A 13,475-nucleotide genomic window follows, 5' to 3' on the forward strand; every position below is an offset into this window, starting at 1 on the left:
ACCACAATTCTTTCCTACTCAGTCTGTGTCTCATAGGAAGGCTGTGGGCAGTTCAGAAACCCGTCCACCAGTGACATCATCGATGGTGAATCCAAGCTAATAGAAACAGCAGGCTTTCTTTTCCTGAAAAGTTTCAATGCAAAAGTTGAAGCCATCGTTCTCACGATAATAAAAATCTAAATATATTTTAAAACAAATCTTGTTTAAAAAAAAATCTGCCTGATGATGATGTCACTGGTGGACGGGTGTCCGAACTGCCCAAAGCCCTCCTATGAGACACAGACTGAGTAGGAAAAAATGGTGGTGCTTTATCATGAACATTAGTGAGGACCAATTATATGAAGAGATGTTGAAAAGTGGTGAAGTGGTCCTTTAAAAGAAAGCAACATTTGCCATGATATCACAGCTATAAGCACAATTAAATGAAAAACAGATGAAAAACGAAACACTAAATTATATGAATAAAACAAAACGTATTGAATAAATAAATCATATTTTAAACATTTTCTTTATTAATTTCCTACATGTAGAAATAAGAGACAGTTACCTCAAGACAGACTCATACAACAAAGCATAATAACTTCAAAATACAAAAAAACGAAACGAATGAGGAAATTAAATCAAAGGAGTTATACCTACGTGGCGTGTATGTGCGTTTTAGCCAATTACAGTATATTTTAAGAGCCTAAGATGGGTGTTTGCTCTTTCTGTCAACTATCAACATCTTCCTGTAAAGTGTAAATCCTCTAATGTTAAACAAAACATAGTGTGTAAGTCAACATTAACAACTAATGGTAAAGACTGACATGAGCCAGAATGCTATCAATAAGTATAGGTCAACAGGCATTCTGGCAAAATGATCTGTTAACCATACATTTCACTATGTAATCAAATTTTCCCCGTTCCTATTTCTGCAGAGTGCTGCAAGTTCTGGCGCTCTATCTTTATTGATTTGATCAGCCCATGGTGTCCAACACAACAGTATACTGTTTACTTAATCACTATGATTGAGTCATACTTAATCATAATACTACATCATACTTAATCATTATGATTAAAGGACCACTTCACCACTTTTCAACATCTCTTTATATAATTGGTCCTCACTAATGTTCATGATAAAACACCACCATTTTTTCCTACTCAGTCTGTGTCTCATAGGAGGGCTTTGGGCAGTTCGGACACCCGTCCACCAGTGACATCATCATTAGGCAGATTTGTTTTAAACAAGATTTGTTTTAAAATATATTTAGATTTGTATTATCGTGAGAACAATGGCTTCAACTTTTGCATTGCAACTTTTCAGGAAAAGAAAGCCTGCAGTTTCTATTAGCTTGGATTCACCATTGATGATGTCACTGGTGGACGGGTTTCTGAACTGCCCACAGCCTTCCTATGAGACACAGACTGAGTAGGAAAAAATTGGGGTATTTTATCATGAACATTAGTTAGGACCAATTATAGGAAGAGAAGTTGAAAAGTGGTGAAGTGGTCCTTTAAGTATCATGAGAATGCTATACTGTATGTTCCTTCTCTTACTTGATCCTCATGTGCTTAATGTAATAATCAGAAGTAGAACCAGTCCCTGAGGAAGATGTGTTGCTTTTGGTGAATTCCTTTGGAATTACAATTCTGGCCCCTTATTGTTCTTTACCAGGAAAACCCAGTGCTATTAATGAACAGATTATACTGTATATGTTACTTGTGAGAAGACAGCTGGGTTAAAGCTTTGTTCTAAATAGTTTGAAAACGTAAACGAATAAAGCAAATTTGATCTTTGCTATTATTTTGATCCGAACCACTACATTAAAGCAGATATATAAAACTAAATGTGTTTAATTGAAATAAAATGAATGGCTAATAAATAACATCTGAATCTTCATATAAACAGTATTGTATAAATTGAATAAATTCTGTATAAAAAAAATACAGTCATCTCAGGCATCTCAATGAGTGCCACACTGAGGTTTGTCTTCTATAAAATGTCAATAGACAACACTTTTTGTTGTAAAATGCTCACCGAAACAATACAGGCCAACAGAGAATGTTCATTATGACAATGCATTTGCTTTACCTAATGTCAGGTATTGTGCTGAAAATGATTATGTACCGGTATACTCTGCAGCATGATTTCCTAAAAACATGAAAATACTTTACTTGTAAAATAATTACAGGTAAAGTATTTTTTTAAACAATTTCTCACAATTGTATCTCGATATCAGCTCCACCACTTTCCTTGTAGTCATTGTTGGCAAGAAGAAGAGAGCCATTTAGGTTCAAAGGACATTGCTCTGATGTTTGCTTTGTTCTCTCAGGCATGTTTCCAGGGTGACAGAGTAGTTTGAGCCTCTGCAGGAATATGTGTTGATGTGAAAACAATCACAACAACATTGGTTAATAATTAGACTAGAAAATGAGACTAACAAACATGTTATTATTAAATTATGTTACTTCATTAAGAGAGAATAAACTAATTGTATATAGCATAGGCCTCAAATCAAATTCAAATAAGTGTGTCAAGTGTTTAACCGTGGCAGAAATCTGATTAGCAAATGACCCTAACCCGAACCCAAACAACTCAATTAGAAACAGATGCAGAACAATAGTGTACTGTATTAATTCTCAACAAAACAGGAATCATAGGATCCTGGCTGTCCTGAATCGCAAAAGTATTGCTAAACAAATCCCCCAATATTTCCAAATCTTGTTCCACTTTTGTCATTATGAATTTACCTTTATCCGTGTAAAATGATATAAGACATGTAGATAAGTAGGCATACATTATATAGAAAGTTTTGTCATACCTGCCATATAGTCCCTTTCATCTGAGACACCTTGATGACAATCCATAGAGGTACCAAGAAAACACAGAAGAGTCCAAGGCACCAGCCTAAAGCATAAGCCCAGTTTGGGTACACATAGGTGTTGTTGAACTTCAGAGGCTTGTACTTCACCACTGAAAAGATGAAGGTACTCTGATGGGAGCAATAAAACGGCATGTTTTCATACAGTTCAATTAATTGTCATTAGTTTTTTCCCCATTGTTTTAATCTGTGGAATATATACTGTTCAGTGATGTGTTCTTCAAATACTTAGTCTAAACTCTGTACTACTTAGGACGACCTTGGACGAGTTTTGAGCAAAGTCACAGACTGCCAAGGACGACTTTGGACAATTATTAGGTTATTATTTTTCATGACTTGGGGCATTTTATTCAAAACAGACCAATCCTGCAAACTTTGGAAGCCAATCGAAATGTAATATGATCACATGATATATGAGATAGGCCTACTGTGTACCGATTTGCGTGATCTGAACCTGAAGGAACTAATATCAACGTCAGATATGTAAATGCACTTAGTAAGAGTTTTGTCCCCTCAGCCTCAGCCAAACTACGGCAATCAAATAACTAGCTTATTTATCCTTGAAGGCATCAAATAATATGTCAACTCACCAGACAAATGGTAGGAGTAATATATAGCCAGCAATACTTCATCAGCGGCCAGGGCCGATAGCCAATCATATCTTCAATATTGTCATAGAGGCGATCTGCACCTGCAAATGCATGTTTTTTGTTGTTTTTATGTTTTTGGCTTTTCTGAAGATGGACAGGAAAGAGGGAGAGAGAGAAGGGGAGAGACATGCAGCAAGGGTCTTCATGAATGGGACTCAAACACGCGACGCACTGTCAGGCCAAAGCCTATATGTGGCATGCGCCTGGACCACTTGGCCAGCGGGCGCTCCAAATACATGTTATTTTAAATTATTATTATGGATACCAACATAATAATGTGTGCACAATAGAATAATGTGTGTACCATCTGAGCCAACACCAAATCCATGGAAGGAAGGCATAAGTACAGTACAGTACAGTACAGTACAGTACAGTACAGTACAGGACAGGACAGGACAGGACAGGACAGGACAGGACAGGACAGGACAGGACATGACATGACATGACATGACATGACATGACATGACATGACATGACATGACATGACATGACATGACATGACAGGACAGGCAACAAATCAAATCCTAAAGGCCAATTTAATTTATACGTACGTTGAATGACTGTGTTGCTCGACAAATAATTGATTTACAAATGAGACTGAGAAGCTTATTGTCCAAACTCAAGATCACTAGAGTTGCTTATCGAACAACAGGCTGAGGTTTACCCGTTGTTTCTAAACAATTCACAAACCACAGAAACCTAATCCTAATGCATTGTAAGATTACCCTTCACAGAATGGTTGATCATTTTGAAGACTTACCATATATCCAACCAATGGCAACTGACTGGCAAACCGAGAGCAGAAGTAGGTTATTGCCACTGCAAACGTAATGGTCAAAAAGTTGGAGGAAATACAAGCCCCCCTGCAAGAAATGAGATGGTATGATATAGACAAATTTACTCAAATAGTAAATCCATTTTAGACACATCACACAACCTGAACTTTGAACATTCTGTGGATTTTCTGTTGCCTGGGGGTTTTCTCTGTGCGTTCTGAAGCCTTTTGAGCTACAATGAAAACAGGCAAAAATCAGTGACTCTGCTGGCAAATTATGAAAATGTTATTACCGTATTGTTAATGTTATTATCTCTCTCTATCGCTCATATATATATATATATATATATATATATATATATATATATATATATATATATATATATATATATATATATATATATATATATATATATATATATATATATCCATTTGGCTAGTTATTTGGACTATTTTATTTTATTTGGACTCATTTATTTAGTTGATTTGATTAAAATACAAATTTGCCTGACTGTCAAATTGGCCTACACTGGAACGATGCTGGGAATGGTGCAAATAGGGAATGCATTCCCCACCCTGTTATGAGCACCCGTTATCCCCGTTGTCAGAGTACCCGTTGGAAAGAAAATAATCAATAGTTGCAGCCCTATCAGACAGGTTAACTTTTTGAGGGGCGCTAGCCCCTCCTATGCTATGCACAGCTTTGTGTGTCTGTGTGTCCATAGCACGGAATGTTATGATTTGATTGGCTGAGCACAGAATGTGATGATGTATGATGATAAGAGCTCCCCTCACTTCACACAAGTGTGAAGCTATAGAATTTCTTATTGCCCATGATGCAGGACAGGTCACTTGTAACTAATGTAGGCAGGTCTCACCTCTGTGACAAGTAGGAGACCAAGAAGAAAGCAAACCAAGCAGATACACAGTAACAGCAGCTCTCTGCGATATCCTTTCCGAAAAATAGTTGGGAACATGTCTGTTACCGAAGTCATCAGGCACTCCAGGCTGACAAACTGTTAGTGAGACATCAGTGTGATGATAAAGATTGAAAGGTGCGCAGTGACTCATTCAAACTAACATTTAATATAATAAAACCTTTTATCTCACTCACCTGTGTATCTGCGCCCAGCAAGATGACCATGACGAAGAAGCATATAGACCATAACTGAGGTAAAGGCATCATGGCTACCGCCCGGGGATAAGCGATAAATGCCAAGCCAGGACCTGCATTTACATAGATATTAATTTAGTAAAATGAATGGGATGATTTATTTTTCTAGGAATTAATAAATCCAATTGCATACCTCAGAATATTTCCAGAGATATACTGCTCTTATGTAGTCCATAAATCTATATTTGGTATAACATTATGTGTTATATGATGCTCTTACCAGTAGCAGCCACTTCAGATATTGGCAGTCCCTGTTCATATGACATGAAGCCCAAAACAGAAAAGATGGCAAAACCTGCTACAAAGCTGGTGCCACCATTCACCAAACATAGAATAAAAGTATCCCTGGAAAATGAATAGCCATGTATCAATCAACCAATCAATCAATCAATCAATCAATCAATCAATCAATCAATCAATCAATCAATCCATTGTCTTGCAGTTATTGCTATGATGATGATGTTGATGATGATGATGATGATGATGATGATGATGATTACCGGTATATACTTTATTAATATGTAAGAAAATGGGTTAGCTTGACAAAACATCTCTAGCTTTTCAACAAAAAGCATAAAGGCGCTGGGTTCAAATATAAAAGATGCACAGGTGGGTTATAGCTTACCTATAACAGTTATTATTATACTGGTTGTAGCTGCCCAGTGCAGTCAAACTCCCCTGACAAATGCCAAAAGAGAAGAGCACCTGTGCACCAGCATCCATCCATACCTAAAAATAGATTCAAAGGTAGACAGTTATGACCATAAACATGTTCTCCATGAATGGTCATAACTGAAAAGGTTTTTAACAGTTTAAGTGTATACAGTATGTTCAAACTTTAAAGTGAAGCCAGGTGCCAGCTTTTCTTGGTTATTGTGTCAAATGTTTGACTTGCTGATTCAGTACTTACTTGGGGGTCCACCAGCCTTATGGGATCAGGGTACAGGTAGAAAGCTATGCCATTCACGGCTCCAGGTAAAGTCAGTCCTCGGGCCAAAAGAACCACCAACATTACATAAGGGAAGGTGGCTGTAAAGTAAACAACCTATCAACAGAAAGGACAGTGGTGTTGGCACAGACAAAGTCAACTTCTGTTATCACAACATTCTTTTCCTCTCTGAAAATCTGTTGTGATAAAATAAATGTGTTTGTCCGCCCTTAATCATTTACACGCACACACACACACACACACACACACACACACACACACACACACACACACACACACACACACACACACACACACACACACACACACACACACACACACACACACACACACACACACACACACACACACACACACACACACACACACACACACACACACACACACACACACACATATATATATATATATTCTGGGACTACCTTTCCAGTGGATTTGACTCCCTTCCAAACACAGAAGTAACACAGTGTCCAGGCCAGGATGAGACACAGGACCAACTCCCACCGCAGGCTACCAATTTCCTCAATTCCTCCTGATATGCTCAGTACTCGTCTCCTGAGAGAGGAGTCAGGAGTGGATGAAGTTTTTTGCCAAACTACTGGGACAACATTTCACAACAGGAAAGCGTTAAGACGTTGGAGCAGTGGTAGGCAACAGGAGGCCCATATGGGCCAGAACTATCTGGCAGCGATAATAAATAGCCCGGCAAATAAATGTATAAATAATTTACAGTAGTTCTCTTTCCATTCTTCTTTGAATTCTGTTTTCCCTTTGTCAACATTAATCTTTTGGATTAAAAAAAACTAAGTTTCACATGCCTTAAACAAGGAAAGAGTTCGAAAGGAAGTGTGTCTTGATAATATTTTCTATTTTAGCTTAACTAAATATCATCTAAGTGCCACATTCAAGGAAAGTAGACAAAGTACACAAATAGAACAGAATAGACCAAACAAATATATATATAAAAAAGTTGAAAACAAGAAAACAAAAACTAGTCCCTTTAGGAGCATTTAGAGCATTTAGAGGCTGGAAATCTATTTATTATAGAAATAGTATTTAGGCCTACTGTGCTACTACATCCACGAGCACATATGACACAAATGTGCTGGTAAAGAAGAAAATGGTTAGACAAACAAGTAAATTAAGCTTACTCCCAGAACTCTGTGGCAGGAGATGTTGCATTTATAGGTGCTGTCCAATTGACAGACACATTCCTTTTGTCAAATTCAACACATGCATCTATGAAGAAACAGAAGGGGGGGGGGGGTAGGGTAGTTAATTTAATATAGACAGAATTAAATGCAGGTAAAACAATCATATTGTACAATTAACAGCTAATGTATCATATTTATCCAATTATCAGGCAATTCCTGTTGTCAGTTGTCTTCATATTACGTTACATAAATATGTAAATGTTTCCCCTGAAGGTACAGTATATCACAAGAACAACTTGAGAGATTTTGTGTAGAACGCACCAAGTACTGTGCAACTCAGGTCTGTTTTACTAAGTATAGACTACAGGGTCTAAGACTCTAAAGGAAACAGCAGTTGGCCCACAGATTTGCTTCTCAATGCTTTACTTAAGGTTAGTTCCCAGAGATACAGGAAGAAGTCTCTATGGCTATAATTATAGCCTTATTCTCTGTTTAAATAAGTCTGGAGGACAAGGGGTCACCAGTCAACAGACAACAGTTACTTAACTATCATCAGCCTCCAGCTGTGAGCCTCAGCGCATGTGGCATACAGTAGCTACATGACATAACTAACCCTCATCCACAGCATTACACAAGAATCACTTATCTCAGTTAATCAGTATTGACATTCAATATCTCCTTCACAACTTGATATAGTTGTAAAGTTGTGAACTTGATATAAGTATCCTTTTGCTTCAGTTCATAACCATTTATAGTTGCATAATTTGTCTTTGTAGGCTAATAGTTCAATAACTGAATGAAAAAGCTTTAAAAATATGAAACAAAAATACAAGGATTATAATCTTCTCAGTTGGTCTAGAGTGTTGAGTTATGACTCCTAACAAATAATTAACTAATTTACAAATCATGATTGATCCTCATTGGGGGAAATCATTATGCACACCTATATGGAAATACATTATGTCTCTATCATGTTCTTTGATAAAGAGAAAGGTGAGCACTTATCAGAAGAATAGTTCACAGTTCACGTGTATTGGGAGCACCAATAGTTTCTTAGAAAGGATCACCAGCACTTACTTTAGTTGGTCCTTTTAGGATTTCATGTTTATTTGTCAAACGCCCAAGCACATGAGTTCATACACAACGGACGTCTTGGCCCGCAGGAAACATCCGTTGTGTATGATCTGCTGTGCTGTGTCATTCTGACTAAATAAACAAGACATGGTCTCTCTCTCTCTCTCTCTCTCTCTCTGCCTGCCTGCCTGCCTACCTCTCTTTTTAGGGGCCTAGGTACCCCAAAATGAAAACAAAATAGCCCAAATTGTTTTCACGGGAAAAATGGTCAAAATGAGACAGGTGGTTATCAAAATTCAAGACTAGTCCGCCGCGCGCCCCAAGGGGGGCCCTCAAATTTGCTCCAGCCCGGGGGCCCTCAGCAAGGTAAATCCGGCTCTGTACTCAGTGGTTTAGGGCCAAAATAATACATCTCTGACTTGAGATGTATCAGGTTGTCCAGGGTCGGTCTGTTCCCAGAGTTAAAACATTACAGTGTTTAGTTATTGCCACACAAATAGTTGGAACAAACTTCCAGAGGATCAGAGGCTTAGCCTATGTGCCCACTGCCCACACATAATAAAATGAAACAATGTATGTTCCTACTAAACCACGTCAACCTGGTATATTTACCTGTGTTCCAGGCATTCTTGCAGCTGGCCCATGGAACCTCTGCACTGAAGGCATGAAACAGGTAGAAGAAAGCCCAGGCCTGGATGATGATGTAAGACACTGCAGCATATGCAATCACTACCTGGGTGGCATAGCCGATCCCTGAAGAGACAGAAGTAACCTGGTGATTCAGGATGAACTTTTATTTGGAAAAGCTGAGAAGAGAACATTACCTACACACAGTGTGAGCATGGTCAAAATGAGACAGGTGGTTATCACAATTCAAGACTAGACCAGGGAACATAAATTATACAGAGGTTCCCAAACATTTTCATGTCAAATTGATGAGATGCGGTCTGTGATGCGCTTGCCACAATAGTTCCTATTGTCCCTGACACATTACCCTGTCAGCCTCATCCTTCAGACAGACAGACAGACAGACAGACAGACAGACAGACAGCCAGCCAGCCAGACAGACAGACAGCCAGCCAGCCAGCCAGCCAGCCAGCCAGCAGTGGCTCAGGGATAAAGTGGCCGTTTGGTAACCGGAAGGTTCCCAGTACGCTACTCAACAGTTCTAACAACTTTAAGGTTTTTAGTATAGATTCAGTACCGAATTCTATCATGTCTATACTGGGGAGAGATCTGAATAGCCATTCTTATACTCCTTGCCTTGGGTGGCTACAGTAACTTCTAGCAGGTGAAATGATAGGGTAATAAATAAGAAAACTGACCCCCTGGAAATGCCTCAAGGACCCCGGACCCCACTTTGAGAAGTGTGTGTGCGTGCGTGCGTGTGTGCATGCGTGTGTGCATGCGTGTGTGCATGCGTGTGTGTTGTGTGTGCTGTTTGTTTGCTTGTCTTTGGAGTGTCTTTTCTGACCTTCAAATAGGGGGCAAAAGTGTCTCCAACAGGTGATACATCCCTGAGATGTGTACTGCCCCATGGTAGTCTCAAGGAGGAACATTGGAATCCCACAGGTGAGCAAGAACAGGACATATGGAATCAGAAATGCACCTGTAAATCACATACCTCAGTTGAAAAACATATCCACTGACTGCTTTCATGTCTCATATTCACACACACATGTCAGTTAAGGTAATGGGTCAAAATTAATGTTTCCAATAGGGAGCAAGTTTGACCAGATGATGCCCAAATCAACTTCCATAGAAATCCTATGGCGTTAGATGCTATAGTTAGTACAATATATTTAAATATCATGGTGTCATATTTAGACAAGCAATTTCCACTTTTCACACACTGTGATAATACATGTTTTTAAAATGTGCTGTATCGGTCATGCAGTGCAGCCGTCAGGTCACGAGGAAGCTGTCCAGAGAGTTTGTACGACAGACTCAGATGATGCAACTGTTCGCATTTGTGCACTTTCGGAGGTGCGCTACATAGACATGTGGTTCCAATTTGGGGATGATTGGATCTGCGTTCATGATATATGGCGTTTTTGTTTTAGAAATAGTAGATTGTTTTAAGGGAATTATACAGGCAAATGGTATGGAATATGAAAACCCTGTTTGAGGCCATTGTCCCATATATCATGAGTATTTATTGAAAGGAATCACATTTCTACAAACTGTGACATTTGAAGTATTTGTGGGCATGTCTGTAGTAGTCAAAAGTTATAATATAACTTTGTAACTACTTACTCTTCTTGATACCAAGTAATGTAAATTACTTCTTAAAGGAGTAATAACTAGTAACTACTAACTCTTCTTGAGTAACATACCCAACACTGCATGACCTTAATACAGTTATATTTGAATTTATTTCAGTTAAGCTATCGGATAAGAATAAACAGCATGTGCTGTGTGGCTTTTTATGAAAGTTATCTAGTCATTATTGCAAATACAAACATATATCACCTATGTTTAAAGACAAACATGTGCAGGACAGCATGGGAACATGCAGCCTGGAAGTATGGTTTATGTGGTTTATGGCTATCCCACTATATCATCTTGACTAGCTTTTACAAGATTAGGATTTTACAAAGACTACATGCAAAAACAATGGCTTTGGAAATGAATTGGACATTGACTGAATGTGCTTACTTAGTGGAACATAATCTTGAATTTAAATAAATCTTATTTTGAGACTAACTTAACTTTAAAGTTTTTCTATTATTATTGTATTATTCATCTTTTTGGGATGCAAAAATAATATGACTGCCACTTAAATGTTCCACACGGATGTGTTACATAATTGCTTCCAAATTGCTTTCTTGGAACTTTTGTCCTTTCAAGGTTGTGTTCTCTCTCACACATACTTAAAATACCAATGTTGAAACAAATGTTAAAATACAATTACAACCAGTAGCCTATATTTATGCAAATCAATCATTCTTGCCTCCTCCATTTTTGTAACACAGATACGGGAACCTCCACAGGTTGCCCAGCCCAACCAAGGTTCCTGCCACAGCAAGCAGAAACTCCACTTTGTTAGCCCACTGGCCTCGGTCCAGTAGAAGTTGTCCTTTCTTTACCAGACTGTTTTCTTGGCTAGATCCTCCATGGCCGTTTCCTTTAGGACATTCCCTTTTCATGTTCACAAAGAGACAGGCAGAGACAGGCTGGATAAAATAAAAGTTGGCATGGAATACTGTACTTCATCCATGACAGCAGGAACAAAACAAGCCAGAAATGCCCCAGGTTATTATGACTGTGTTTTAAGCTCTATTTATATACAGTTGAACTTGAGCATGCAGCCTTCTCAAGGCTGGAAGGTCAACTGTGGATGTCATTATTAGTATAAATGTGTTTTTCTTTTTTCCAATTCTGTGTGAACGTTTTAAATTCAGCTTAGACAAAAACAATTGTCTGTTCATAACTTGTCTGTCTTGCACATTTGAAAAAGAAAAGCAAAACTCCCCAATATTTGAATAAAAACTACTTATTTCAACTTTTAAAAAAAAGAAAGGGAATGTCAGCAACACCTGTTTCCTTATATCTTTTTAATCTAGCACTTCTACTGTTTTTTTCTTCTTAACAGAGGTTCCTTTCATTTCTTTATCTAAAGTGACTTTGGGTACTTAGAAAAGCGTTGTAAAAAATCTGATCTATTATTATTATTATTAGTAGTAGTAGTATTCTCCTAAATCTAATAATAGTTACATGTGTATAAAGTACTTACCCTTCCATGACAGTGTCCCCTGTAGCCTTGAACAACAATAACAAACTGATCAGTATTCCTCTCAGCCAGCGTGCTCTACAGGATCTTTAGAAAGGCAAGATGTCATGAGCAGGACCAGAGTAGGAATTTAGGAAACAAAGAGTCATTGTTATCTTTTTGAGAAATGCCTAAATCCTTCACTCTTCATGATGTTTTAAGAAGAAGACAGGCAGGTTGGCTTATGACAAGCCCCCAGGGCATCACTTCCTTGCTGTATTTTTCCACTGAGACACGAGCTTCAGCTTGGGGTGAGATTGGCTCAGTTGTTAACAACTAAACCAAATCAGCTGAGCCTTCTCTGGCATGGCAGAGCTTTTAATTAGTTCAGTTATTTGGTGATTAGGAACTTGCCATTCCATCTAATAAGGGTTAATAATAATCAGGATTCAATAATTTTGTACTGTCTTTTCAAAGGCCTATTCTGCATGCTGTACAACATTAAACATGCAACAAGCAAAAATGAGATATTTGGGACCAAATACCTCAGTATTGATATTGTGACAACATATTTAAGCCTTGAGAGTTTTTGCCAAATAATCATTGGTGATACAGTATGTCTATATAATAAGTTGGTAAAGGCAAATAAGAAAATGGCTATAGAACAGTCAGTTCAGAAAATTATATCACTTTACTGTAATGAAGCCTTTAAACCCAAGAAAAAACAACACTTATGCCATATCATAATATATGGTATCCAAAGTCCAAGACTATAATGTTGTCTATTATGTTTCTCATCTCATATCACAATATCGACATTGTCTAGCCAGGTAGATAGTAGACTGGAACAAACGTGACTAAAATGTTATGTGTGAGGTAAGGGAATTGAAGTCATAATTTTCACATAATTTCTGTGAGGTCAGTGGGTCTAGACTAGGCTTTGAGTTTACATCTTTTAACACAGAGAGGTAAATAAACTGGAAGTTTCAGTTGATCGAGTTTCAAATGGTACATTCAATGATCAAATAACAGCGGTACAAGTTTCGTGACGTCTTATGTATTGTCCAGTTACCTTTAGGGGCTTGTTCTTCTGTTACACATAACTAAATTATTAAGAGGAGGC

At 38.0% G+C, this 13,475-nt stretch overlaps 1 protein-coding gene across 1 annotated transcript; it reads right to left on the minus strand.

Annotated features, from left to right (window-relative positions):
• Positions 1-1,425: 1,425 nt before the first annotated feature.
• On the minus strand, positions 1,426-12,546 carry slc6a11a (solute carrier family 6 member 11a). Its single transcript, XM_079511130.1, has 15 exons — positions 12,377-12,546; positions 11,594-11,781; positions 10,115-10,249; positions 9,253-9,393; positions 7,564-7,651; positions 6,835-6,967; positions 6,374-6,508; positions 6,089-6,192; positions 5,684-5,808; positions 5,404-5,516; positions 5,168-5,305; positions 4,275-4,377; positions 3,455-3,555; positions 2,805-2,975; positions 1,426-2,349 (listed from the first exon to the last, which is right to left on the minus strand). Exons 1-15 carry the CDS (start codon positions 12,382-12,384, stop codon positions 2,200-2,202), a joined length of 1,833 nt encoding a protein of 610 aa, XP_079367256.1. The 5' UTR covers positions 12,385-12,546; the 3' UTR covers positions 1,426-2,199.
• Positions 12,547-13,475: the final 929 nt, after the last annotated feature.

The sequence above is a fragment of the Electrona antarctica genome (assembly GCF_951216825.1).
Source record: "Electrona antarctica genome assembly, chromosome: 9".
Lineage (NCBI taxonomy): Eukaryota > Metazoa > Chordata > Actinopteri > Myctophiformes > Myctophidae > Electrona > Electrona antarctica.

What these genes read in the sequence shown, in the direction of transcription:
- slc6a11a (XM_079511130.1), bottom strand. An exon ending in TAAGGCTGGTGGACCCCCAA is followed by an intron (nt 6,193 to 6,373) that starts GTAAGTACTGAA and finishes ATCTATTTTTAG; the next exon opens with GTATGGATGGATGCTGGTGC. An exon ending in GTCTCCTACTTGTCACAGAG is followed by an intron (nt 4,378 to 5,167) that starts GTGAGACCTGCC and finishes CATTTCTTGCAG; the next exon opens with GGGGGCTTGTATTTCCTCCA.